We start from the raw sequence: 27,402 nt of genomic DNA, 5'->3' as shown, positions 1-27,402 counted from the left end.
TGCAGGAAGTGCCACATTTATTTCATAACAGAACCCCTTTTCCACAAAGTATCTGACAGGGGGTTTCATGAAACATATTTTGGAAATTAAAGTGAACTCTCCACTTGGGCATAATGTTATATGGGCACATGGATTGGCTTAAAAAGGAAACAAGAATACTTCAACATTTGATCAACAGTAGGCAGTTGCTGGACATTTTAGAAAAAGGAGAAATCCATTATTTGACCATGGCTAAACATGGGGAAACAGTATCACATTTTCCTGAACCACCCTAATCCCAGCCCCTCAAGATCTTATGCACCCCAAACCCCAGTCACATACATTAAATCTATACTTTATTTTTTTTGTTGTAAAATGTGCTTTTTCCTCAATGAACTTTAGTATCAGTCCAGGACCTCCACCTCCCCTTACACACTTACACACACACACACACACACACACACACGCACACACCACCCTCCAACCAGGTGAAAAATCCCCGGCGATTAGTCTATAACAAATATTGACACGAGGAGGGACAAAACCATGTTGAAATGTATTAGAATCAGAACCTGTACAAAAAAAAAAATTAAAATATAACCTGAAACTGTTCAAGTTCAGAAGTCTAGTTAAGTCCTTTTCTCTTGCCAGGAGAATGCCATCATCAGAGGGCTCTAGGTCATTAGCCGAGGAGGGGTGAAAAGACAGAAGCAGCAACAGGTCCTTCAGCAGACAGAGGGGCATCGGTGCCACCATCCCTACCCAGGTGCAGCCAGGAGGAGTTAAAGATCTCGGGAGAGCAAGCATTAGCCGGCAGTTCCAGTGGGCAGCTGGGGCCTACACACCGAAAACAAGGCTGAGTAGTCAGAGCAGCAGGAGGAGCGGCCAGGAGAGAATGCCACGCCGGAAGGAACCATTTCTGCCACCCAGCAGACCCACAGCACCCTCTGTCTGTGCTCAGATACCAGAGGTTAGTCAACCCAGCGCTCCCAACTAATTGGAGATCGGAGCTGGGCTTAAGAGGCTGAAAACCCGTGGGTTTAGTAAACATAGCCCAGCATCACGTCCCTCCACGGCCTGAACTGGAGCTGCCAACAAGAGATGAGGCAGGAGAGGGAAAGCAGCGCATCTTGACGCCTGGCTAGAGATCGCTGCACCATCGTGAGGACTGTGGTAGGAGGGGCTGGAGAGGAGCGCTCCCTCCTCACAAGGGGAGGGGCCTCCTTCACAATCATCCCTGGGGGCTGGTTAAAGCTGCCTCCAGCTTATAACCAGCCTGACAAAATGACATGGAGCAAAAGAAAAACTGGGAGGAACACAAGCCCTTACACAGAGACAAGAACCTCCTGGAGGGAAGCTGGGCAGTGTCTGACCCTGTGGGATGGCATCGGTGGAGCCCCTGAGTCTGAAGGGAACAACTGGGGAAGGAGGGAGTGGGTGAGGGGGAGTTAACAGTTTTTCTGGAACAGTACCAACAGGGTGGGGAGGTGCTGGTGAGGGGACGGGCAGGTCTGGAACTCACTGCAGGTAGAGAGGGGAGGAAATGGGCCCTTGGTGTCCCCTCCCCACCTGACCCAGGCCTGGTGAGTGCCAGCTGCCCCAGCCGGCCCTAGTGGCGGCTGGAGACCAGACCTTTCACTTTGGACATCTTCTTGGTGGGCTGCCTCTGCTCAGCGTGAGGTGGACACTCCCGTTCAGCCAGCTGCTGCTCCATCTCCTGAGCCGAGGAGGATGCGGTGGCTTTGAGTGTCTTCTTGATGTTGGTAACCTGGTGGGGAGATAGAGAATTGGAGTGCTCAGTCTGTATGTGCTCACCAAAACTTGTTCTCACTATGTCTTCACTTCAGACAGGAAGCTAAAATCCTCTACAAGAAAACCTGAAATTCTCTTCAGAAATCCAGATGAGGAGAAACAAGCCTGGGCTACTCACAGCAGATTTGTGGAAATGAATCGAGCAAAACAGTGGGACTAATGCTCTCCTGGTTGAAACAAATGGAAGGGGACCATTTAGCAAAGAGGCACAATACCAACAGTGAAACAAAGTCGTGATTAAAATGTCCTCAGAAAAAGACAGACCCAAGAATTCTACACTCCACTGTTATTCATTTATAAAACCACAAATAGTTTCATAAAAACTTTGGGAATACAGCTCCATGACCCCTTCTTGAATAAACCAGTAGATGATGAACTTCAGCCAACTAAGTGAGAAATGAAGAAAATGTAATAAAAGTACTAGCAAAATGCTATGACACTACCGTGTGCAGTATACGTTTCTTTCACTTAATGAAGTACAGACTGGAAATACTTAAGCAGCTCTTGAACATTTTTCCACGTCAGAACAGATCTCCTCTGTGACATGTGAATCCTATTCTACTGGGAGGGTTCTCCGGTTTTTTTAATTGGTTCCTAGTTTGGGTTTCAGTGCTACTCTGAACAGCCCTCTATGTTTACCTTTGCATACTTCTGTGAACATCTATGGAAGATACTCCTAGAAGTGAGCTTTCCAGATCAAAGTGGATTTACATTTTACATTTGAATCTGTACTGCTATACTGCCTGCTGAAAAGTGACTGTTCCAAACCTTTGCTCCTCAGTTCGTTGAGAGGAAGAAACAGCAGGAAGAGGATGGTGGTGGTAGCGAAGAACTGTGCAGTCAAATAAGTAATAGCTTTTTTAGTCTTTTTTTTTTTTTTTTTTGGAGACAGAGTCTTACACCGTTGTTCAGGATGGAGTATGGTGGCGCAATCATAGCTCACTGCAGCCTCAACTGCCCATGCTTAAGTGATCCTCCCACCTCAGCCTCCTGAGCAGCTTGGACCACAGGCGCTTGCCACCATGCCTGGCTAATTTTTAAAAAATTATTTGTAGAGACAAGGTTTCACCATGTTGCCCAGGCTGTTCTTGAACTCCCAGGGTCAACTGACCCTCCTATCTCAGCCTCCCAAAGTGCTGGGATTACAGGCATAAGCCACCACACCCAGCCAGTCTTCTACACAGTGAAAAGGAGTTGTCAGGGTCAAAAGTTCTGAACAGTCAGAATATCTCATGAGCTTGAAAGTAAGAGACAGTCCAAATGCAAAGACAAAACAATGCTATGAGAGTGAGATAAAAATTTGCAGAATCCACCTTAACTAGATCATAAATTATTTTCTGTTGTCACTATTTTGAGACGGGGGGGAAGAGCCATGCCCCAAACTTCTGTAACCTCAATCAACACTGTAGCCTTTCTGAAGAGAGAGTGACAGAGGACTGTGGGCTGGAACAGTCATTACAGAGGGCAGGCTAGGCATGGTGGCTCACACCTATACTCCTAGTACTCTGGGAGGCTAAGCAAAGAGGATTGCTCAAGAGCAGGTGTTCAAGACCAGCCTGGGCAACATAGTGGGACCCTGTCTACAAAATAAATAAATAAATACACACACACACACACACACACACACACACACACACACTTAGCCAGGTATGGTGGCGTGCACCTGTAGTCCCAGCTACTCAAGTGGCTGAGGCAGGAGGATCGCTTAAGCCCAGGAGGTAGAGGCCACAGTGAGCCATGTCTGCACCACTGCACTCCAGCCTAGGTGACATTCAAGTGAGACCTTATCTCAACAACAACAAAAAGAAATTAAAGACAAAAACAATTAGCCCGGTGTGGTGGCACACGCTTATAATCCTAACTATTCAGCAGGCTGAGGCAGGAGGATCACTTACGTCCAGGAGTTTGAGGCTGCAGTGAACTATGATTACACCACTGTACTCCAGCCTGGGTGACACAGCAAGACCCAGTGCCTAGAAATAAATATATATATAAAATAAACAGAGAGGGGAGTCATCTTTGGGTTTATCCAGTGTCCTGCCAGACAAGAAAACACCATCTGGGAACCCAGAACCTGAGGCATCTCACCCTCCCAGAGGCTCACTGCTGCTTTGGTGTATCTCATTCAGTGAGTCACCTGGCAAGGTGGTGAGTGAATGATATGGAGCAAGTCAGTGGCTTATCACTCTTTCTCTGATAAAAGAGATATTATTTGTTTTACTTTAAGGCATTTTTTTTTAATAGAAATGGGATCTTGCTATGTTGCCCAGGCTGGCCTCAAACTTCTGGGCTCAACCAATTTGCCTGCCTCAGCCTCCTAAGTAGCTGGGACTACAGACACGTACTGTCATCCCAGCTAAGGCATATTTTGATGACATTGGAGGAAAAATTAAGAAATCTGATTTCTCAGGGAACACTGCTTTATAAAATAACATTCTAAGACTTCTCCGGTTTGATATATTTTCGAAATATCCAGAAGATAGTAAGAGGTTAAAAAGGGCGTGACTTTAGTTTATTTATTTGCATATCAGTTACCTGTGACTTCCAAAGAAGATCCTGCAATTTTACATTACCGAGGGAATGTGTTTTAAGGTTTCCCCAAAAGCTGACAAAATTTTAATCAAGTAAGACATTAGAAAACTAACAAGTTTTTGTTTCAAGGACTGTATTTCCAAAATGGTATCTTTCCAAGCAAATAATTACCTTTCCCATTTGGCAAAATAGCTTTATTAGAAATTAAAAAACAAAACCAAAAAAAATTCCTAATTTCATCTTGGCTGATAAACACTATTTAGCCTTATTTCCTCAAGTTATTTGTATAATAATTTTTACTAAACAATCAGCTTACACTACAAATAGTTTTCTACATCATTTAACATGTCTTAGATTTACTGACAGTCTCATAACCCCTGCAAGAGTAAGGAAAAGGCATTAATCCCCAAATAATGGTTATATTTTCTATCTGCTTCACCTGTGTTTTTGTAGCATAAAGTCATTACCGGTCTATCAGAAAGTAACACCGGCATTTATTTCTCTCTTTAGAGTGGCCCAAGGTGATTTGGGCTAGCTTTGGACTCAGAGTATCTATGGCTGGGCTGAGTGATGAGTCCATGACCTGCCAGCCAAGGAGCAAACTCTGCCTGTGGCACATTCACCAAAGGCAATGCTCCGCTGCCAGTCTCTCAGCAACTGACCAGTTCAACCGACACCCAAAGGCTTTGCTGTTTTACTCTTTTCAAAGCTCAACACTTCCAATGCTTCTCCTTCACAAAGCCACGAACTCGCCATTCTCACTCTGGTCCTGAGGGAGCCCGCGCATCGCCCGTCTGCAGTCACAGGAGGGTCAGCCTTCTTCACTTCTGCACTGCCACTCCCTACCATAACGCAGCCTCCCTCTCTCATGGTGACTCAATTCTGTTTAAAAGCCTTTGAGATTCAAGATCCTGTCAAAAGCTTTTGAGCAAATAAGTAGACAGAAGCATGGACGTTTTCCCCTGTCATTCAGATGCCTATTTACTTCCTCAAGCAATTTTCTCCTGTACAAACTGCTCTCTCATTCAGTTCTTTTAGGTGTCAGTAACCCTGATATGCAATAAAAAGAAATAAGACTTGGCTCAGGGAAAAACTTAGTTTTTTCTCCAATTCTGAAATACCAAGATCAGGTACCTTCCTTCCCACTACTCAACACATGCCCTGCATTCAAGCCATCTCAGCCACACTCATCCCCCACACCACACTTGGAAGCAGTCATTCCCCCTATGCCCTTCTGTTTTTCATGTACCCTGGGAGGGGGCGGGTACTGCTCCTCCCCAGGTCGCCCTTCTGATCCTGCCTGGAGAGTTGAGCACCTGGTCCATACAACCTGCCCTGACTGCTGCAGCCCACACTGATCTGCCACCCTTCAACCTGTACTTGCCTGGCAGTGCCTCTCACTCTTCGATGGCCTCCCACACCACTGCATCTCCTTCGTGTTTCAGATGCATACACCTCACTCCTCCAATAAGACTGCTGACAAATCTAAGTCCTCTACAGTTGTGACCACTTTGAGGCAAAATGTAAACATCCTGCAGAGGAAAAGAGGGCTTCTTGGGCAAGTCTCTAAGCCTAGGAAATGAGCCCTTTATCCTCCACAAAGGCCCGGCCTGGGCCGGGACAGGGCCATGGCCCTCACACTGGATCCGTTACAGAGACACTTTGCTCAAGTCAGCTTTACCGCTGCATTTATAACACACAACACAAACGAGACTTCTGAAGCACTGACAGACTCTCCTAGTGGAAGGGGATCTTAAAAGTCAACTAGCTTCGGGCCGGGCACGGTGGCTCACGCCTGTAATCCTAGCACTTTGGGAGGCTGAGATGGGCGGATCACAAGGTCAGAAGATCGAGACCATCCTGGCTAACACAGTGAAACCCCTGTCTCTACTAAAAATACAAAAAATTAGCTGGGTGCGGTGGCAGGCGCCTGTAGTCCCAGCTACTCAGGAGGCTGAGGCAGGAGAATGGCATGAACCTGGGAGATGGAGCTTGCAGTGAGCCGAGATTGCGCCACTGCACTCCAGCCTGGGCAACAGAGCGAGACTCTGTCTCAAAAAAAAAAGCAAAAAAAAAAAAAACAAAAAAAGTCAACTAGTTTATTCCAGTAGCTGGGCATTTGTAAGCGCAGACAGCTCCTTCTAGGACTCCAAATTGGCCACTCAGGTATGTCAACCAATTAAACCCATTTTGGCCTTGTAGACTTTCTTAAGAATTCCAATTCCTCTTCCACAGAGCCACCCTTCAACTGACAACAAATATCATCCCCACAGACTTGTCTTCTTTTACCTAAATTTGGTAGAGTCCTTAATGACTTTCTTCCTCCAGTGGCCTGGCTTACAGGCTCCTCAAAACATGAACCTCAGAAATTTTCAAGTAGGATTGCACTGCTAGCAAAAATGCAGCCTAGTTCCATCAGAGACCTTAAATATTTAGGCAAAAGGAGAAAGAGCTTCCTGTGACAGGAAACCTTCCTTCAGTTGAGGCGCAAAGCAAAGGCAGACGAGAGGAAATGCAGTGCACAGTTGGAAAAGTGCTACAGAGAAAAAGAGAACGGGGTGATGGAGAGAGCACTCCTCTCCAAGAGGCACCAGGAAGCATACTTTTGGTGCACTGTATAAACCTTAAGATTGTCACTAACTCCTAGGGGATTTTCTACATAATGGAAAACAGAGCTTACTTTGTCCAGTTACACTTTACAACCTCCATGACTAGAATATAGCCTACTTTGTAAATGTAGCAATAGTTATAAATTAACATTCCATATAACATCAGACACAGGCACATCCAAATATAAAGAAAAATGAGGCCGGGCGCAGTGGTTCAGGCCTGTAATCCCAGCACTTTGGGAAGCCGAGGCAGGCAGATCACTTGAGGTCAGGAAGTTGAGAACAACCTGGCCAACATGGCGAAACACTGTCTCTACTAAAAATACAAAAATTAGCTGGGCGTGGTGGCAGCTGCCTGTATTCCCAGCTACTCAGGAGGCTGAGGCATGAGAATTGCTTGAACCCAGGAGACAGAGGTTGCAGTAGAGAGCCAAGATCACGCCACTACACTCCAGCCTAGGCAACAGAGTGAAACTCCATCTCAAAAAAAAAAAAAAGTGGGTTTGGCATGGTGGCTCACGCCTGTAATCCCAACAAAGAGGGAGCCAGAGGTGGGAGGACAGTTTGAGGTGAGGCGTTCAAGACCAGTCTGAACAATACAGCAAAACCCAGTTCTCCATAAAAAAAAAAAAGAAAAATATCAGCCAGGTGTAGTAGCATACACCTGTAGTCCTAGCAACTTGGGAGGCTGAGGTGGAAAGACTGCTTGAGCCCAGGAGGTTGAGGGTGCAGCGAGCTGTGTTTGCACCACTGCACTCCAAGCACTCCAGCCTGGGTGATAGACTGAGACAGTCTCTCAAAAAGAAAATACTTTCCAAAATCAAATTTAAATGTGGAAGCACTCTGTAACGCTCTATTACCTCCCCACCAGAGTGCTTTCTCAGAAATAATGAAAAAGCTCCTACTGGTCCCCCAGGTATGCTGGAACTAGACCTAACATGGGTTTCCACAAAAGCCTAAATGGACAGAATATTCTTCCGCAGTCTGTGATAGGGCTGACTTCAGTAAGGAGGGCTCTTAAAGCTACAACTCACCAGAAGAAAGCTGCTGTTATAAGATTCAGGAGGGGGACTTCACGTTTTTCCCTCTGAAAACAAACAATCTAATTTAAGGACAAATAAAGAAAAGATCACCAATCAGTTGACAAAATTGGCTTTTAAAAGTTAGGCCAAGGGTAACAGAAGCATAAACACAAACAAAATACAACAGAATCACCCTGGTGCTTCGTAGACTTCTTTTCCTTTCAAGTCAGTAGCTATGTGGTGAGTACCCTCCGTGTGCCTCAAGTAGGTGGCAAGCAGCCTCCACCACTTAGCAGCCAGATCATGCATTTGCTAAACGGGAAAAATGACAAGGCCCTAAGCTTTGGCCATGCTCAGGGAACAGAACATACTGGTCTGGTTCAGATTTTCTAAAAGATTATTACGTCAATAGATTGTTTTAATTGGTGGTGGAGGTGGCCTTGGCCTTTTCCTCAGATTTTTTCTCAAACTTAAATCCTTACCGCCACCTGCTGGCAGCACCAGGCTCTGCTAGTGCACACACCCACCCTCTGTGTTTAAATAACCAAAATTTAAAGAGTCTACACTGTTGTGTAACTACATGGTGTGCCTCAAACTTTAGTCAGTGCCTCAAACTTTAGCCAAGTGTCTACAATAGCTCTGTGCACACCCACCTTTCTTTTGTCGGATGCTATTTATCATGAAAATAAACTTGAACAGTTCACATTCTAAAACTAGTATCATTCACCTTTGTTAGTGACCTTGATACCAAAGATTCGGTAGTGTGGTTAGCCTCCCAACCTCACTTTGTACAGAGTTTGATTTATAGGGAAGAATAAACAGAAAGGAGAGAGTGGTCAGCCCTTTCTACTTTGTTCAGACTTCAATCCCAAGAGAAAAGGCCACTATCATCAAGAGAGTGGTTGCACAGCTTATTAGAAAAGCAGCAGGCTGATTTTCCTAATTGTCTTTGCTTTGGGCTGTTAAATACAGTTCATACTTCCTTGCCCAGGCTGGTCTCGAACTCCTGGACTCAAGCAATCTTTCCTCCTCGGTCTCTCAAAGTGTTGGGATTACAGGTGTGAGTTACTACACCCAGCCTCATACTTCCTTGGCTAGTAGGATTAAACATGGTCTATGAATTGAACATCCACAGAGTATATGTATATAGGGTGGTGTGTGTTTGTATTCAAAAAAATTAGCTCAAGTTCATGAAAAGCAGAGTTCAGCAGTCCACTGACACACTTTCATGGTATGCCAGAAATATTCAGTTGAACATTTGAGTACCTACTATGGGTTAGGCATGGGACCAGGAACTCGTCTTACAAATAGGATACAGGTTTTGTTTTCAAGAAGTGCGTATAACAGTATGGGGAATCACTCCAAATTTCACAAATCCCCCTTTGAAAGGCACATCTACTCATCTCTTATGCTTCTTAGCTGCAATTCTGGGTCCCACTCTGCCACAATCTTAGACACCTGATTTTCAAAATTCATTAAGTATCATTAATACTTCAACCCCCATCCACCCTAGAAAAGAACTTCCAATGTTACGGAAAATCAGTGCTTCTGATTTTCAGGGCTCCAAATAAATTCTGAAGTGAGGTCACTTCATGTATCAGGTTACAGGTACACAAATGCCCATAACGCAAAGGCTGGGGCCTACATCTGTCCAAGAAGCTAAATGTTTCCTCAACAACCAGGTGTCACTAAAACCACGCTTACATCCTTTTAACTTCACTTGCAGCTCATTTGCCAAATTTTATCCCTTTCTTCTTTCCATATGAAATATGTCATGCATTTTACACATTTATAATATATATGTACAGTTCAGACAAAAAGAATAAAATGAAACTACGTGCCCACCACGCAACTTAAGAAGAAGAATATTCCCAGGGCCTTGAAGCCCCACACGCCCCTACCCAGCTGTACCCCTCCCTCCACTTTACCTGGTAACTTACCACCATCCTTCTATTCATTTTTAAGATCCATCCCCAAACTCATTTTCTTTTGCTCTACAGCTGCAAAGTACATGTGTACTGAAACTACAACATTCCCTGTTCTCCAAGCCTGATCGATCACCCTATGCTGACCAGGAATCGGAAAAAAGAGAGAACACCAAGAGTAGGAGCCGTGTCACACTCATCCCTGTACCCCAGCACCTAACCCAGGCCCATTTGTTGGTGACTGCATGTCTCATCTACACCAAGATTCGCAAAACAAAAACATAAACACTGCAAAGGAATAAACAGGTATGCCCTGGAGAGAGAAACAAACGTTCCTTTCCTTCCTTACCTCTGCTTCTACCTGCTGCTGAGTTCGGTTATGGTTCTCTTTGTACTGGTTGGCTCTCAGAACTTGCTGCTCGATGCCCAGCAGAACTGCTTCACAGCCATCACACCTACAACACAGAAAACCAGCCCTGAGCTGCAGAATGGCCTGGGAAGTCTCTTCCAGGCTCCAAAATCTTCCTCCCCAATAGCTCTCCCCAGTATCTTACAGGGACCTCCTTTAATACTCCCTCTGCCACATCTCTTGCCCATTCACGTGCACCCAAAGACAAGCACTTCTAAATACATAATGCAGGACATTAGGAGACAAATATGGTAGTCTGGGGCTAGTTTCTTAGAATACAGCTTTAATTTTCAACTTTGTAACTCATGGAAGATGGTTGTGTAGCACATATGATTAAAGAAGGTAGGACAGGCTGGGTGTGGTGGCTCCCACCTGTAATCCCAGCACTTTGAGAGGCCGGGGGTGGGGGATGGTGAATCACCAGGTCAGGAGTTCAAGACCAGCCTGGCCAACACAGTGAAACCCCATCTCTACTAAAAATACAAAAATCAGCCGGGTGTGGTGACAGGCACCTGTAATCCCAGCTACTTGGGAGGCTGAGGCGGGAAAATCGCTTGAACCCGGGAGGCAGAGGTTGCAGTGAGCCGAGACCATACCACTACTGCACTCCGGCCTGGGTGACAGAGTGAAACGCCATCTCAAAAAAAAAAAAAAAAAAAGGTAAAATAGATTTTATAGATGGCAATGAGTAGTCCTTTTCTCAACAGTTTTCTCAACGGAAAAAAAAGATTTTCTAAAAGCATCCTGTTTTGAAGATTCCTCCTTTCTCAGAAGTTTAAGTTGCTTCCTAATTGCCATACCCCTATTTTATCTTCTCCACTATTAATTTTTCAAAAAACAAAAAAGTTGAAAGACTACAATGAATATCCCCATACCCTCCACTTAAGATCCAACAGTGTGAGCATTTTGCCATATATGTGGTACCCCTCAGCCTATCAATTTTGTTTCAATCTACCTCCAGTGCCTAAAAATGAGTTGTAAGAGTCTCTACTAGTAAACATCCCGTGGTAACCAGTTAGTCTGGTACCTCCATGTCAAACATTTTGGGGGCTTAAAAACAGGAAACCAGACTACGGACATGAAAAGCTGTGTCAGCCATGTCAAAAACAGAATAGGACAGCCAACTTTGGCAGGTTCAGAAACTAGATTTTGTGTGCCAGACCATTTTTGTGTTGGGGTATTTCTAAGTTTATTTCTTATTTATTCTAAGTTTTGTAACCTATTGAAAACTTCTGCTTGTGTCAGATGTTGTATAGAGGTGTTTGGGGCTACACTTGAGACAGAAATTGGGGTGAGGGGTGAGCAACACATGTCCTGGGGTGTAAGAGTAGCTGAAGTGAGGGAAACTCAGGGGGCATCAGGCCCCAAGGAGTCAAAGTGGCACTGGTCCTCTCTGCATATGCTTCCTCGGGGATGAGCAGAGATTCTCTCTCTCCCGAACCTGTGCATGAAGCTCGCCGGCTCTGCTTCACGGCTCCCAACATGCCATGTGCATGCCTGGGAACACACTCTCCTCACCTCCAGGTATACTCTAACCCTGGCCCTCCTTCAAAACTGAGCTAAAACTTCTCCAATCAGTCCATCTGACTTTATAAGCCCCAAATAATTTAAATCACTCCATAGTAAATCCTTGTAGAATGTGTGACAGCTCTTGCAAATATCAAATTCCATTAAACCAGAGAAAACACAATTGTCCCAATGCTTTTTATATACTGGAATATAGTTATCAAATATTCTTTGTATGAGTCTGGATTCCAAGTTAAAATGACCCACTCCTTGTCTTCCATGTCCCTCATGGTGTTTCACAAACATTAGCCCAATATGTTACTGATTTTGAATATAAGTTCTTTTATCCAAAGAATCTTATAAACATGTTAACTTCAACAGGGATAGAAAAAATAATAATAAAAACAAAGAAAGAATTTTACAAACACTAGCCTTCTGAGTGTGGTCAAACCTGAGTGTGAGTTTGGAAAGGGCAGGACTAGCCTCACACAGCTAGGACACACAGACTCCACCTGCTAACCCTGGGCATTTTATAGCCCGCTTTTAAATAGCGCCCAGTTGCATTTAAGGCAAGAACTATTTCACAACCAAGGCACCAGGAGGCCTGAAATGACTCCTGTTGTTGCACAGCTGTGATCACAAATGTAGCCGCACTCTCTGGCTCACTAAGCCCCAGTTCCCAGGTAGCCACAGGCCCACCCCAAACCCTCAGCTGACACCAGGAAATCACATTTTTGCAAGGAGAGGCACAAAAGACATGCTAGATATCTCCCTCCTCCTTTCAGCCTCACCATTCATGCAGGGTCTTGACAATATTATTGATATCCTTCTTTCGGATGTCACGGCCAATGCAGAAATCCACTTCCAGCAGCTGGTTTCGCTGGTCCAGCTTGCCCTGGATGATGTCAGTGTAGACAGCCTCAATGATGAGGTCTTCTAGTTCCCGAAGATTCCGCATTTCCAGGTCTTTCAGCAACACGGAGTAGGGGATACACTGTAGATAAGGCCATAAGATCATTATAAAAACCATCTGGCAAGCATTAGCGAAAATGCAGGTATTACTCACATAGCCAACAGCTGCCTCTAGGCTCGGGAAATGCAGGCTAGTGGTAATTATTAATAGCTAGGGCAACAAGAGGTGGATAAATGAACCATGAGACCTAGAAGACCCAATAACATCTAAGAAAGCAACCTCCTGGTTCTCTGCCTCCTTGACTTCACCCAGCCTTCAGATTTCACATGCTGCAGCATACTTGCAGAGATCCTAAAAACCTGTACCAGTGGAGAGACAGGGAACTACTGAGTATATGCCACTCTGCCACCTTCTGGAAGCTTTCAGACTTTGTCAGATCACCATAAATCTCCAGCAGATCCCAGTCACTGGAAAGAACTGTCTACTTGCCCAGCAGAGTGCAAAAACAAAAACAAAAAAACCTGCAGGCCAGCACATCTACCTATAGGTGGCCAATGGGTACTGCTAGCTCAGACGTCATCCTGAAGTTTGTATCTGTTTTCTCAGACACTTACAACCAATATGAATTCCCCAACAATAGTTCTTTATTGGGCTGTACCAACATTCTGCATGACTCCAAGACTCTAGTTTTCTGCAAATCCTTTGCCACATCACTACTAGTTTGAACATTAACACAATGATCAAATCTGTAGAAACAAACACGAGGAAGATACATACAGAGAGGAGAGCAAATATACCTAGAAGGGTTTTCTACAGCTAAAGGCATAGATATCCACGGGCAGTCGGTGGATTTACAATGACAGGTTGCAGAAATGAGGAAAAGGGTCACTGTTACTTCTTTACTACACTTGAGAAGTCCACAATCAGGACAAGAAAAAAGGTCAGGTCCTCATTTCCCAACAAAATAGCCCTCCCACCTGAAATGCTAGGCTGAGAATCAGAAATGTGTCATTAGATCAGATAAAATGATTTCAGCAACTGAAATTGCAATCCAAGAACAAGACAGACCAAGTGCAGTGGCTCACACCTGTAATCCCAACACTTTGGGAGGCTGAGATGGGAGGATCACTTGAAGTCAGGGGTTTGAGACCAGCCTAGGCAACATGGTGAGACCCGTGTCTCAATTTAAAAATTTTTTTTTAAGTTAAAAAGGCCGGGTAGGTGGCTCATGCCTATAATCCCCACACTTTGGGAGGCTGAGGCAGACACATCACCTGAGGTCAGGAGTTTGAGACCAGCCTGGCCAGTACGGCAAAATCCCGTCTCTACTAAAAATATAAAATGAGCCGGGCATGGTGGCAGGCGCCTGTAATCCCAGCTACTCGGGAGGCTGAGGCAGAAGAATCGCCTGAACCTGGGAGGCAGAGGTTGCAGTGAGCCAAGATCACGCCACTGCACTCCAGCCTGGGTAATAAGAGCAAAACTCTGTCTTCCCCCCCAAAAAAAAAAGAAAGAAAGAAAGAAAGAAAAATAATATCTCTGAAGCTCAATCATGGAGGGAAAATGCTAAAACCAAATTTTTTAAAAGGCATAGTCCCACAGAAACTTAGACACTTAAGCTGGGATTAGACAGAGAGGCAAAATAAACTATAAATTAACTAAATCTAGACCTTCATTATTTATGGCTATGAGCAGCTGGCTGCAAAGCTTCTTCTAAATCAACTGTGGGAGAGGACTTAGAGGTATAGGGGAGTGGTTGGTATCTTATACAAGGTTAGGGATTAAAATTAGCATATGAGGCAAAATTCCAATTAGTGTAATAACCCTTGAAAATCCCAGAGAAAAGCAGTATATTAAAAATCTAACTGGGCGTGGTGGCTCATGCTTGTAATCCCACCACTTTGGGAGGCTGAAGTGGGTGGATCACCTGCGGTCAGGAGTTCAAGACCAGCCTGGCCAACGTGATGAAACCCTGACTCTACTAAAAAATATATAAATTAGCTGGGCATGGTGGCAGGTGCCTGTAATTCCAGCTATTCACGAGGCTGAGGCAGGAGAATTGCTTGAACCTGGGAGGTGTAGGCTGCAGTAAGCCCAGGTTGCGCCATTGCCCTCCAGCACGGGTGACAGAGCAACATTCTGTCTCAAAAAAAAAAAAAAAAAAAAAAAATTTAGCCGGGCAGGGTGGCCCATGCCTGTAATCCCAGCTACTTGGGGCTGAGTAGGGGAACCGTTCAAACCTGGGAGGCGGAGGTTGCAGTGAGCTGAGATCACGCCACTGCATACCAGCCTGGATGACAGAGTGAGACTCCGTCTCAAAAAAAAAAAAAAAAAAAAAATCTAGCTAGTCCAATACAGCAAGTTTTTCCTCCAGGATGGGCACAGTTCACTGTGCACTGAGCAAGAGATAAAGTTATTAACTTGCCTTGAGATGCCTTGCTATTTGAAAAATGTGTATCTTTACCAGCAGTCCCCTTAATATGGCAAAATGCTCATGCCACATGCAGCACCACAGCATGCCAGGACTGAGACCTGCTGAGTCAATCACTGCTGGGCATACTTTTCCTGTATGGAATGGAGAGTACTTGTCTACACTATTTTATCTTTTCCTCTGTTGAGCAAATTTTATGCATTTATGATGTGACTCTCCTATATGCAGCTAGGACTTCCCTCATTGATGCCAATGAGACAGCTGACTTGGGATGAGGAGGAAGACAAGCGAGGGCTCAGGACCGTACCTTCATTCTTGATGCCAAGCTCACGATGGTAAGATGCTTCAGCTTGTTCTGCTGAGCTGTGCTCAGTTCTGGCAGGCTCTCCTTGTTGGCTGCTCAGTCCCACCCACCACAAAAATCAAGACACAAAATAAAATTAGGATTTCTTTTATGGAATAAGCTCAACAACTCCCCAAACCAAATCTACTACTGAATCACTATCATGACTTTGCACTTATTCATTTGGCAAATATTCCTGTCTTCTTTGGAAGACTATGTACTTCCAAAGGAGAAAAGACTCAGTTTCTACAAACAGAGTTTAGTCTCCTAAAAAGTAAACAAGCAAAATGATGTGGCAATTATCTTAATGGAGTACTATTTGTGCCCCTTGTGACATTCAGCTAAGTTAAACATATCTTCATCGAGCATCTGTTGTGTGCATGCTCTGTCCTGAGAAGAATCAAGGATGAATAAGACGGGCTTTGCCAGTGCTGCTGCATGGCACAGCTCCAGGGCCACCAATCACCTAGAGGTATGCAACTTCATGGCCCTGGACTTGTCCTCCATCTTACAATCAGATGCTTCAACAGCTACAAATGCAAGGCAGAACTACCAGAAGAAAGGTACAAGCTACCAGAAGAAAGGAGAGGGAGGAGGCAGGAGTAAGAGAAAGAGATGAAAGGGGAGGGGGAGAGAGAAAGAGAACAGTATCATTTGGGAGGTACGGGAGATAAAAGGAAAGAACTCATGGACAAGATGGAGTTTGAGTTGAGCCTCGAGGAAGAGGCAAAATTTCAATAATAACCACAAATGATAATAACAGCAAGGGCAGCAGCTGCAGCAGCTAACATAAATAGCAAGCTTTATGTCTTACGGATCACATAGATCCACACATACATACACACATCCAGTTCATCTTAACAACAACCCCACAAGATTCCAAGTGTCCTCAATTCCTTAACCATAATTCTGGATTCCAACAAACTAAATCCAAACTGATTTTTTTTTCCTTAAGCATGGTGCTGAAATTCACCTGGTGAGAATTTTGGACCTGAACAGACACAGGCTTTTTATCCCACTTGTTTCCACATTCCTCTGAAAATGTTACATAAAAAGGCATGCACATATTACCCTTTTAACGTCCCAAAAATTCTAAATTCTGAAACATCTAGCTTCGAGGAATGTAAGTAAGGAATAATGGACTTGTATTGTTACTCCCATTTTACAGATGAGGAAATTGAGTTGCATAAGGTTACTTAATTTGTCAATGAACACACAACTAGTAGAAGTCGAGCCAGACTGGCTACACGCAGTCTGGTAACAGAGTCTGTGCAATGCTGCCTCTTTAGTAAGCGAGGACAGAAAAATAGAACACACTCCCTAGAACAAAGGAAAGGTCAGAAAAAAATGCGGTGTACCAGGAAGTGGCAAACTGTCCAGTCTGAGAGCCGTACAAAGTAGAAGTGACCAGGGAGAAAGAAGAAGTCAGGGATATCGTAGAGAAGACCCTGAGTATCAGGCTACTGTCATACCATTAAAAAAGGGTAGGAAAGCCAGAAAAAAATGGTTTGGGTAGAAGGTAAGTCAGTGTTTGGACACACAAATACCTCATCCTAATATTTAAGATTCTAATTTAAAATGACTCAAATGCCCTACAACAGAAAATGGGCTAAGTAGATTATGAAATATTAGGTTATGAAATATTAAAAATATTACAAAGACTTAAAATATGGATAAATGTCTATAAGTGAGAAACAAGCAAGACATAAAACTATATACATAGTTACACCTATGTAATACAAAACACAAACTTATGGGGCACAAAAAAGTCCAGCATCCAAATGTCTGATGGAAATACAACTATGACAGACATTTATTTATTTGTTTGTTTGACAGAGTTTGCTCTGTTGCCCAGGCTGGAGTACAGCGGTGCAATCTCAGCTTACCCAATCTCTGTCTCCCAGGTTCAAGCAATTCTGCTGGCCTCAGCCTCCGGAGTGGCTGGGATTACAGGTGCCCACCACTACACCCAGCTAATTTTTGTATTTTTAGTAGAGACAGGGTTTCACCATGTTGGCCAGGCTGGTTTCAAACTCCTCACCTCAAGTGATCTGCCTGCCTCAGCCTCCCAAAGCACTGGGACTACAGGCATGAGCCACCACGGCCAGCCTATGAGTGACTTTTTAAAAATCTATTTTCCAAATTTTCTTCAATATGCTGGTATTATTTTTATATTTAAAATGTTGAAATATTCTACAGGTGGGTATTCTGACACTTCACAGCACTCCAAGAGCCCTACAAACACCAGTCCTCAAGAATCTCGTCTGGAAAATAAACAAGGGCTACATTTGTGGATGAGCACACACAGTCCCCATTTTACCCACTAGAATATAAAAGGTGAGAAGGAAAATTCCCTTTGTGAGGTCACCTACCACGCACAGCAAAATGGGGAGCCAGGTCAAGAAGTCTCCCCACTACGCCATGCTTTATATCTCAAACCTTGATGGACTTCCAAACTGAGCAACATAATTAAGACAAGTCTTTTGAAGGATCTTCATCAACTCACCTATGTAATCTGGGTATGTCCCATAGGCAAACAGGTTCAACAACTGCAAATAAGCAGCATTAGCTCCTTCCGCAAGCTGAGGAGGGAAAAAAAAGTTCACCACAGACCAAACTGTCTACCAATCACTGTAGTGTTCAAACAGAGGACGGGTGAGCATGTGTCAAAGATGCCATGGCTGTTTATTCTGTACTATTTGATTACTTGGCCCCTGGGGTCTCTTTCAACTCTGATTCTTTGGGAAAAAATAAAGAAGATTATTAAAGCCCCAAACTTAATATCTCCCCCTCAGGAATGTTTTACTTTCTACACAGCATGCCCAAGGAACTGCTTTTCTCTCTCACACACATACAAAGCATTAAGCATTGGAAGGAGTTCAAATCTCAAGATTCTGTTTGCATTAAAACAAAGACTGTAGCAGCCCTATCTACATACTAGCTTGGTAGGTATGGCATGAGCCACCACCAACCCAAAGTGAATAAAGCTCGGGGTTCGTTCCAAGTTTCAGGACTACATGTGGACTATGAACCCTGGAAGAGACCAGCACATCATAGGACACGACACAAAGCCAGGCTAGGACAGAAAACCAGTGTATCAGTCTGCTCCAAATCAAAATGTTCATTAAAATTACTTATTCTTCACTGATGCTGATGGCAAAAAGCCATGTGTAGAAGAAAAACGAAAGAGCCACTGTTCTGCCTGGAACTTCTCTGCTGTCAATTACGTTAACTGGTGGGTTTTTTGTTTTTTGTTTTTAAATCACAAACGTGCTCCTGTTACCCTTCCAACTTACCAAGCCCAGTAAACTCTAAACAGGACTAGTGATACTACTCAATTTTAGCCTTTAAAAAAATAAAGCTTCCAAGAAATGCATCTATAATTTCAGATCACTGAAAGGCAACCAGCTTATTCTCAGCTCACATAAGGAAAAACGCAATGTATGGAGAGATAAAGGTGGTCTGCTAAGCACCCTATGGAGAACTCCAGCATCCTAATACCTCAGGCTACTTTCTCAGGTTACCACAAACCTCCTCAAGTCCCTGAATCAGAAGGGGAAGAAATCTGGTAAAGACCATCCAATCTATCCCCCACTTTTCAGACATATAATTAACAAAACTAGCCGGAAAAGAGTATTTTCTCCAGAGCAGATTCTCCAACACTTCTCCCCCTGGCCTAAGTCAATAAAGTCTTTCTGGCTTTACTTTCCAACCATCTCCTCTTAGCCAATCTTCCACAGTTACAAAACAACTACTTGGCATATTCATGCAGGCTTTTCATGAACCTGAAGGAACATATTACCCTTTGGTCATCTCTTGTGTTGAAAAACGAACCCAGTTCTCTCAAATTTTCTTCATAAAACTCATTTTCCACTTCTGGCAAATTAAATTTTTATTGAAAACCTACTGTGTGTCAGGCTATGTATTCAGCTCTAAAGAAACAATGTTGAGCACTACAGACCTCCTCACAGAGATTAGTTTGGCAAGCAAGCCTGACATTAAATAAAAATTTACAATGAAAAAGTAAAAGTGGCTCTTCTCATCTCTGACCATCACAGGTAGAGGAGTCATAAGTGGGCACCTGAAATGGCTGCGCTGTGGGGAACTGCTGCAGTTTCCCCATCAAGAGGAACAGGTGGACACACAGCTCCGAATCCTTTTCGTTAATCCTGTAACGAAAGGCCAGCAACTCCTTTCGTTACAACTAACAGATTCATTGAAACTCCTGTGAAAATTGACTGTGGGTGTGGAGCCAACAGCAAAGGTGTTGTGGTGGTCATGAAGGTGATAAACTGTCTAACAAAAGCAAACCTCCTTCTATATGCAAATAGCCACCACCAAGAACTGCAGGGCCACTCTCAACAGCATCTGGCACATGCTCCACAAGAGGCACCACCACCCAGATCGGTGCATGGCAGCCTTCCACAGAGCCAGCACCAGCCTGCAAAGCCAGAAGCCTGTGAGGATGAAGAGGAAGGGGACCTGCCCCACCGATCCGTCAAAAGCTCCTGAGTATGACCCTCAACCCCACAAAGCAATAAAGATGCTCACAGACTTTTCTCAAGTAAGTGAATAAATATAAATAAATAAAAATGTTCAAAGTGGGAAGTAGAGGTGGAGAAGTATAGATTGCTTTACATCTCTTTGTTCCTTCTGTTCAATGGATCTTCTCATTTTTGAGGCACAATTACCAAAACTGGATACCCAAGGTTTTAATAACAAGCAAGCAAACAAGTAAAATGTCCTAGCTTTTCATGTCATATCTAACACATTTGGCATAGCACTGTCCTTTTCCACAAGAAAAATACACTCCTATTCATGTCCATTTTATGTTCAATAGCAGTAAGTTTCTGCTGTGTGTCCCTGACCAATCCTCCTTATCGATAATGCACTGGAGGTTTCTCGTCCCTAAGAATGCCTGAATCTACCCCCATTAAACATCAGTGCTTATAGCACTACTTTTGTAATTTATCAAGATCAACTTGACTTTTTTACTATCTTTTAGATTATTATTAGCAACAATCTAATTTTACCCAAGTTAAGATAAAAATACTGGATAAAAGGAGCCAAGGACATCCTCTCAATCTCTTCCTCTGCCCCACCAATTCCCATCCCTCTCTCAATAGGGTACCTCACAGGTTCACAATACTTCAGCATTGAAATTCTTTGGAAACCTGGAGAATTACAGAGAGTCTTAGAACAAAGACAGAGAAATTGTTTGAAAACCGTTCTTACCTCCTGCACGTTGGCCAGCTCCAGAAGTTCTCCAAAGACATACACTCCAGGAGCCTCTAAGACCTGGCTTATGAGAGCAGTGAGGGCTGAGCCACTGGTACCTTTGGCTAGTAAAATAAACTGCTCCAGGAGGTTACTTGAGGGTTTCTGTTCCCCTGCCATTCTCTGGCCTTGAAATCTGTCCAAAAGAAAATTGTGTCATTCTTCCTTCTCCTTTGCAAAGTCTATGCCTAGTTAGTGCTGAATCAAACACCAGAATACTTTAATTTTATAGTGTTGACAAAGAAAAACCAGGCCAGGTGCAATGGCTCATGCCTGTAATTCCAGCACTTTGGGAGGCCGAGGCGGGTGGATCACCTGAGGTGAGGAGTTCAAGACCAGCATGGCCAACATGGTGAAACCCCATCTCTACTAAAAATACAAAAATTAGCCAGGCTGGTGGCGGATGCCTGTAGTCCCAGTTACCTGGGAGGCTGCAGCACGAGAATTGCTTGAACCCAGGAGGTGGAGGTTGCAGTGAGCCAAGATCGCGCCACTGCACTCCAGACTGGGCAATAGAGCAAGACTGTCTTCTTAAAAAAAAAAAAAAACAGTTCCTGAGTCCAGATGCAATTACCACCTTGGGAGATGGGTGGAGTTCAACCTGGAGTTAAAAGGATCTTTTACTAAATTCTGGTGTTTGAAACACACTCTGTAAAAGTCATTTCACTTCCACCTGCCCCTCCTCCAGAGGCAACACCCTCTAAGTCCTTAAACCTGACCAGGACCTAAAGAAAAACACAGGAGTTTCTCAGCAGCTGTTTTATATCCACCTCGGTTACACATTCTGGATAAGAAATAGAGGATACTACCTATACACAGAGGCACCAGATGTAAGCAACAGCAATCAGTTACAGCTCCCACTGTGTTATCAGAATCCCATCTACAGCCAGACAGATAAGGAAAACAAAAAACCAAACAAGAAAGATGTCTCATTTAATCAAGTTAGGTAAGCACAGGTAAAGGGAGACATCATTTTGAAAAAAAAAAACAGCGACATACTCAAACTAAGAACATGCATGCTGTGTAAGACCATGGGGGAAAATCCCTGTATTCGGCCTCCTCCTGATAGGGCATTTTAACCAAACGTGACTTCAGAATGTGTAAAAAAAAAACCTCAAGAAAACAATAAAAAGATTTGGGAACACAGTGAAAATATTTTATCAGCGCTCCGAAGACATTAAGTATAAGAGGGTCCCTCAATTGTGTAATCTAATTACACGCTGAGTGTACAGGAGTTCCAGGTAAGATTTCTCCATTACAGCAGCGTGACAAAATGAACGGAAGACGGTATAGTAGAGTGGAGCAAAGAACAATTCGAAGAATAGTTTGGTGAAAGAGAAACTAAGTTTTGTGTTGGCAGGCACACAGAATAGTTACCCTTTCACAGTATTAGAAAAACAAGTATGTCGCCTCACTCAGGGTTACCTCAGAAGGTCCGGCCAGACACAGAAAAAAAAGTGACGTGCTGGGGAACAACGAGTTTTGAGGAGGGAAGGGAAAGGGAAAACAGAAGAGGAGAGGATACGAGGAAGAAGGGAAGGAATAGGGAAGAAAGGAGGGTCGGTGACGGTCAAGAGAGGAGGAGCGAAAAGGTCCTTCCAAGAGGACCCGTGTGAAGAGACAGATAGGGATCTCTGCCAAGAGACTGAATGTTAGGAGGTGGGGGTGGAGAGCGGGTAGGGAAATGGAGAGAAATTGTCCCTTCAAAAGATCTCGGCTTAAGGAGCAAAGCCTGTGGGCGCAGAGAATGTAAAGAGATGGAGACAGTCGCTTTCTTCTGGAGTGGGAGGGCCAGAGGCTAGGCACAGAGCGGAGATAAATTCCCGTCAGGGGAGGGCGCTATTTGGATGGACCGGAGTGGGGCAAACGGGCAGCGTTTGGGGATGGGAAAGCGAAGGCAGCCACAGCACTGATGCTGAGGGTCGCAAGCTGCAGCAGACCTCACGGCGTGCGGTATGCTCCAAGCAGGGCCGCAGGCGTGGAGTGAGGAGCCGCAGGGCGCGCTCCCCAAGGCGGGGGCGGGGCGGGCACTGCCGCGGGCTTCCTTGGCGGCGGATACTAGGCCGGATCGTCTGGCCGAGCCTGGAGCGCCGGCCCCGCTCGGTCCACCCTCTCGCTAGCTCTTACCTGTCCGAGCCACCTCTCGGTCCTCTTAGTCGCTGGCTCGGCCTCCCGGCGCCTGCCCGCAGGTTGTCAAGCGTCCATGATCACCCCGGCGTCCGGCGCTTTTCTGCCTCCGCCGACCCGTCGCCCGTGCAGCTCCCCCGGAAGCCTCCCACCGCTGCACTCGCGTTCCGCCCACACAAGGTTCCACCCGCCGCGTCTACTCCCTTAGACCTCCGGTGGGGAAGTGGGGATGAGGGGGAGGAGAAGAGGCTGCAGCCCGGGAACCAGGCGGGGACGGGGTGGCTAGGCGCCCGAGGAGAGGAATGCGGCCTAGACGGTACTGCAGCCCAACCGTCGCCATCGCCCTCCCGGGCCCCAAATCCTCCCCTTAGGCTGCATTTTCTCTCTCAAAGATAAAACGAAGTTCTTCCCCTCAAAAGCTCCAATATGTTAAATGCTATGAGGAACATATGACAACACTTTGGAAGCACAGAAGACAAGAGGTTGGGGAAGAAAAAACAGGCAAAAAGGGAGTAGTGCCCATTGTCACAGAGGTTTGCACTGTGCAGCATATACTGATGTCAAAAAGAAACCCAGAGTGGTTTGACCCCAGGGTTTTCAAGAGTGAGAAATGAGGGGTACAGAGCTGGAGTCAGATAATCAAGGGTCTTGGAATCCACATGCCAGGCACTGGGGAACTACTTAGGCTTTTTAAGCTAAGAAGAGGTATGAATAATTGCCTTTTTAGAGTGATCATGCTAGGTGCTTTAGGAATGGATTGGATGTGGAGAGAATTGGAGGCAGGGAAAACCTCCAGTGAGGGGACCGATTTATTCTAGATAAGACATTGTGAGATCTCGAACAAACGTAGTGGCAACTGCTGGGCGCGGTGGCTCACGCCTGTAATCCCAGCACTTTGGGAGGCCAAAGCAGGCAGATCACCTGAGGTCAGGAGTTCGAGACCAGCCTGGCCAACGTGGCGAAACTCCGTCTCTACTAAAAATACAAAAATTAGCCGGGCATGGTGATGCATTACTAATCTCAGCTACTCTGGAGGCTGAGGCATGAGAATTGCTTGAACCCAGGAGGCAGAGGTTGCAGTGAGCCGAAATTGTGCCACTGCACTCCAGCCTGGGTGACAGATTGAGACTCCATCTCAAAAAGACAAACAAAAACAAAGGGAGTAGCAATTGGCGTTGAAAAAGAAGGGACACTGTTGGAGACATTTAGACTGTAGAATGTAGAATCTCTAAGACTTGGTGACCAGCTGAATATAAGGAGAGCGAGGGAGCATAACACCCAGGATTCTGTCCTGGGAGGCCAGAGCTGTCTGGAGCTGGTGTTAAGGGAACAGGGCTATGGACGAGGAGAGACAAATATGGGATTGAGAGGAAGACAACAGAGTTTAGTTTGACTTCATAGAAATTCTAGCAATGCCTCTACTTCCTCCAGAATAATGTCCAGACTCCATGGCTGCAATTTGGACTTAGTATTTTGGGGTTTTTCCCTTAAGAGACGGAGTCTTACTCTGTCACCCAGGCTGGAATGCAGTGGTACTATCATAGCTCACCTCAGCCTTGAACTTCTGGGCTCAAGAGATCCTACCACCTCCACCTCCCAAGTAGCTAGGACTACAGGTGCGGGCCACCACACCTGGTAAATTTATTCTGGTTTTTTTTTTAGAGATGGGGTCTCGCTATGTTGCTCAAGCTGCTCTTCCCTGATCTCAAGTGATCCTCCCACCTTGGCTCCCAGAATGCTGGGATTACAGGTGTGAGCCACCACACCCAGCCCATGGCTGCAGTGAAAGCCCTTCAAAGTGTGCCTCCCTCCTAAGTCCTCTAGCTTTGTCGCACCCCACCCCCTTCACAGTCCAAACTCCCATGCCCCGCACAACTTATACCATCCCTCTCAGACACCAGGCCTGTGCTCAAGCTTACTCTTCTTTGGAATGCTCTTATATTAGCCTATAAAAAAACCTACCAACTCGAAAAGCAAGGATTTCTGAAATCCAATGCAAAAAACACTAACCATAATAGAAAACATGGAACTATTGCACTATGTTAAAATTAAGAATTTCTGCTTGGCAGATGCAGTGGAGTACACCTATAGTCTTACTATAGCTACTTGGGAGGCGGGGACAGGAGGATCACTTGATCCCAGGAGTTCGAGGTTGTAGTGGGCAATGCTGGTGCCTGTGAATAGCCACTGCATCCCAGCCTGGGCAACAGAGCAGAGACCCCATCCCTCAAAAATATAATTTGTTTCAAAAGTCACCAGTAAGAGAGTGAAAAGACAAGCCACGCCTTGGAGAACATATCTGCAAAGCATGTATTAAAGAACTCCATATCCAGACTGTAAAGAACTACAAATCAATAAGAAGACAGCCCAATTTTTTAAAGTTGGGAAAAGAATAGGCACTTCAGGAAAGACAACGTTCAACTAGCCAACAAGCATATTGAAAGGTGCTCAACATAAGGAAAAATGTAAATAAATACCTTAATGAGATACCACATTCAGCCAGAATGGCTACAATTAAGAAGAATGACAACAAAAATCCTGTGTTGACAAGGATAAGAGGCACCTAGAACTCTCTCATATTGCTGGCAAAGGCATAAATTGGTACAATCATTTTGAAAAACTGGCAATGTCTACTATCACTGATCATGTGCATACCCTCCCTACACACCGGCAATTCCTCTCCTAGAAATGGGAGCAAGTGTCTACAAAAAGAAACATGTAAGAATGCTCACTACAGCTTTGCTAGTAATAATCCAAAAAATAGCAACGCAAATGCCCACCAACAGTGGAAAGGTAAATTGTGGTGTATACATACAACAGAATACTATTCAGCAGTTAAAAGGCTACACACAACATGGATGAATTTCACAAAAATATTGATAAAGTAAAAAAGCCAGACACATACTGTACATACTGTATTATTACATTTAACTGGAATTCGAGAACAGACAAAACTGATCTCTGGTGATACAGTCAGAAGAGTGATTATCTCAATATGTAAGAAGGTAATACTGATTGGGAAGGAGCACTAGGCATGCTAGAAATGTTCTATATCTTGATTTGGGTAGTGAGGACAAGGGTGTATATCTATGCAAAAATTGTTCCCATACTGTATGTCACATCTCATTAAAAAAAAAAAAAAAAAACTTTTTTAACATGGAAAAAAACTTCAAGTCCAAATGCCACCTTATCCATTAAAGTTTTGCCAGCTGCAATGAACCTTTTCATCAGGGCCTCCTTAGCATTCTGATGTCATTTCTTTATGCCATTTTATCACACTCCATCTTGTATCTCAGTGGAGTCTCCTTATTTCCCTAAATAGATGTTTATCTTCCTGGTGGCAGTGACCATGTCCTTCACCTTTTACTCACTCAGTGCCTGACAAATAACAGGCTGAAAAGATATTTATTGAATTACATGGAAGAAAAAATTGGGTGAGTTCCCAGATGGGTGAAAGAGGGGACAGGCAGAGGAAGGAAGGCCAAGAGGACAGAGGAGGTTTCCAAGGAAACCGTGGCTCACACTGCAATTCTACCTACTTCCTGAAATCACATTAAATGTCACCTTGAGTGGCAAAAAACAAAACACCAAGTCCTACCTAGGCTGAAAATAAATATCACACTCCCTCACTTGAAAGAAATTCACCAAATAAATGCTACCTAATTCTGGGTGTTTCAACACTGGATAGGAAAACTGTTCAAGGAGAATAATTCACATTGCCATGCTGCTAAAAATATCACCTCCTTAGTGTGGTGCAAAGAGTCCAGACTGCAAGTCAGCCGACTTAGGGCTGAATTCTAACTCTGCCCGAACTTGCTGTGATTTGTGGCCAATCCCTTCGCCTCTCTGGGCCTCAATTTCCTCGTACGTAACAACAGGGGGTAGATTAGCAAAGTCCCTTTATGTTTTGATATTCTGAGTATACAATCCATAGCTGTCCCGGTCCAAAGCAGGAATACAGCAAAAAAACCCTGAAAAACACGTAAAAGGCGCCTCAGACCAACAAACAAGCACGATTTGAAGAAGTCATTTTGTTATCTTTCACGGTTTAATCAGTGTTTTTGTTTGTTGTTAGCAGCCTTACCATGATTTGCGGAAGATGTCTGAGTTCCATGTAAACAGAAGTTAACTCTCTGCGGGCTGTCATCTTCTTTTGACGGTGAGAAGGGTCTTCCCGCTGGGTTTCAAGTCTCGGGATTCCGAAACCACCAACTCAGCGGGCGGGTTTGTGAATTTGCGCACACTGCGCGGCACACTGGAGTCTAAGTTACAGAGGAACTGAGTGCAGAGGATGCTGGGATTTGTAGTCTCCGGACCTCTTTGTGGTGCGCTGGGATCTGTGGTCCCCCGAGTGCGCCGCTGGAATGCTGGGAAATGTAGTCTCTGTCGCGTAGCACAGTGCAACCAGCTGCCGTCTCAGCTGGCTAGTGTGCTCAGCTGCGGGAGCAGGTCCCTAAAGCCTCTGCAGATCCGAAGCCAACACTCCGCTGGGACAAACTCTAGGCAATAACACCAGA

General features: G+C 44.7%; 1 protein-coding gene across 6 annotated transcripts; it reads right to left on the bottom strand.

Moving 5' to 3' along the window:
* COPS7B (COP9 signalosome subunit 7B) lies at positions 1–27,349 on the bottom strand. Of its 6 annotated transcripts, none has more exons than XM_023193794.1 (8): positions 26,970–27,349; positions 20,717–20,894; positions 17,988–18,063; positions 15,446–15,534; positions 12,586–12,788; positions 10,229–10,334; positions 7,967–8,019; positions 1–1,747 (listed from the first exon to the last, which is right to left on the bottom strand). In XM_023193794.1, the coding sequence occupies exons 2-8, from the start codon at positions 20,876–20,878 to the stop codon at positions 1,615–1,617; spliced, it is 822 nt and encodes a 273-aa protein (XP_023049562.1). In that variant the 5' UTR covers positions 20,879–20,894; positions 26,970–27,349; the 3' UTR covers positions 1–1,614. The 6 variants fall into 6 exon arrangements, with proteins under 6 accessions (XP_023049562.1, XP_023049561.1, XP_023049564.1 ...); XM_023193793.1 differs by lacking the exon at positions 26,970–27,349 and adding an exon at positions 22,886–23,865; XM_023193796.1 differs by lacking the exon at positions 7,967–8,019 and having other exon boundaries at positions 26,970–27,186.
* Positions 27,350–27,402: the final 53 nt, after the last annotated feature.

The sequence above is a fragment of the Piliocolobus tephrosceles genome, chromosome 11 (assembly GCF_002776525.5).
Source record: "Piliocolobus tephrosceles isolate RC106 chromosome 11, ASM277652v3, whole genome shotgun sequence".
In the NCBI taxonomy this organism is placed as follows: domain Eukaryota; kingdom Metazoa; phylum Chordata; class Mammalia; order Primates; family Cercopithecidae; genus Piliocolobus; species Piliocolobus tephrosceles.
Note: the sequence above shows the minus strand (reverse complement) of the source record. Positions and strands in the feature narration are given on the sequence as shown.

Excerpts from the sequence above, each read along its gene's own strand:
- COPS7B (XM_023193794.1), bottom strand. The coding sequence starts at position 20,878 with ATGGCAGGGGAACAGAAACCCTCAAGTAACCTCCTGGAGCAGTTTATT. Across the intron at positions 15,535-17,987 it reads GACATACCCAGATTACATAG|CCAACAAGGAGAGCCTGCCA; the intron begins GTGAGTTGATGA and ends GGGACTGAGCAG. Across the intron at positions 12,789-15,445 it reads GCTTGGCATCAAGAATGAAG|TGTATCCCCTACTCCGTGTT; the intron begins GTACGGTCCTGA and ends CCTTATCTACAG.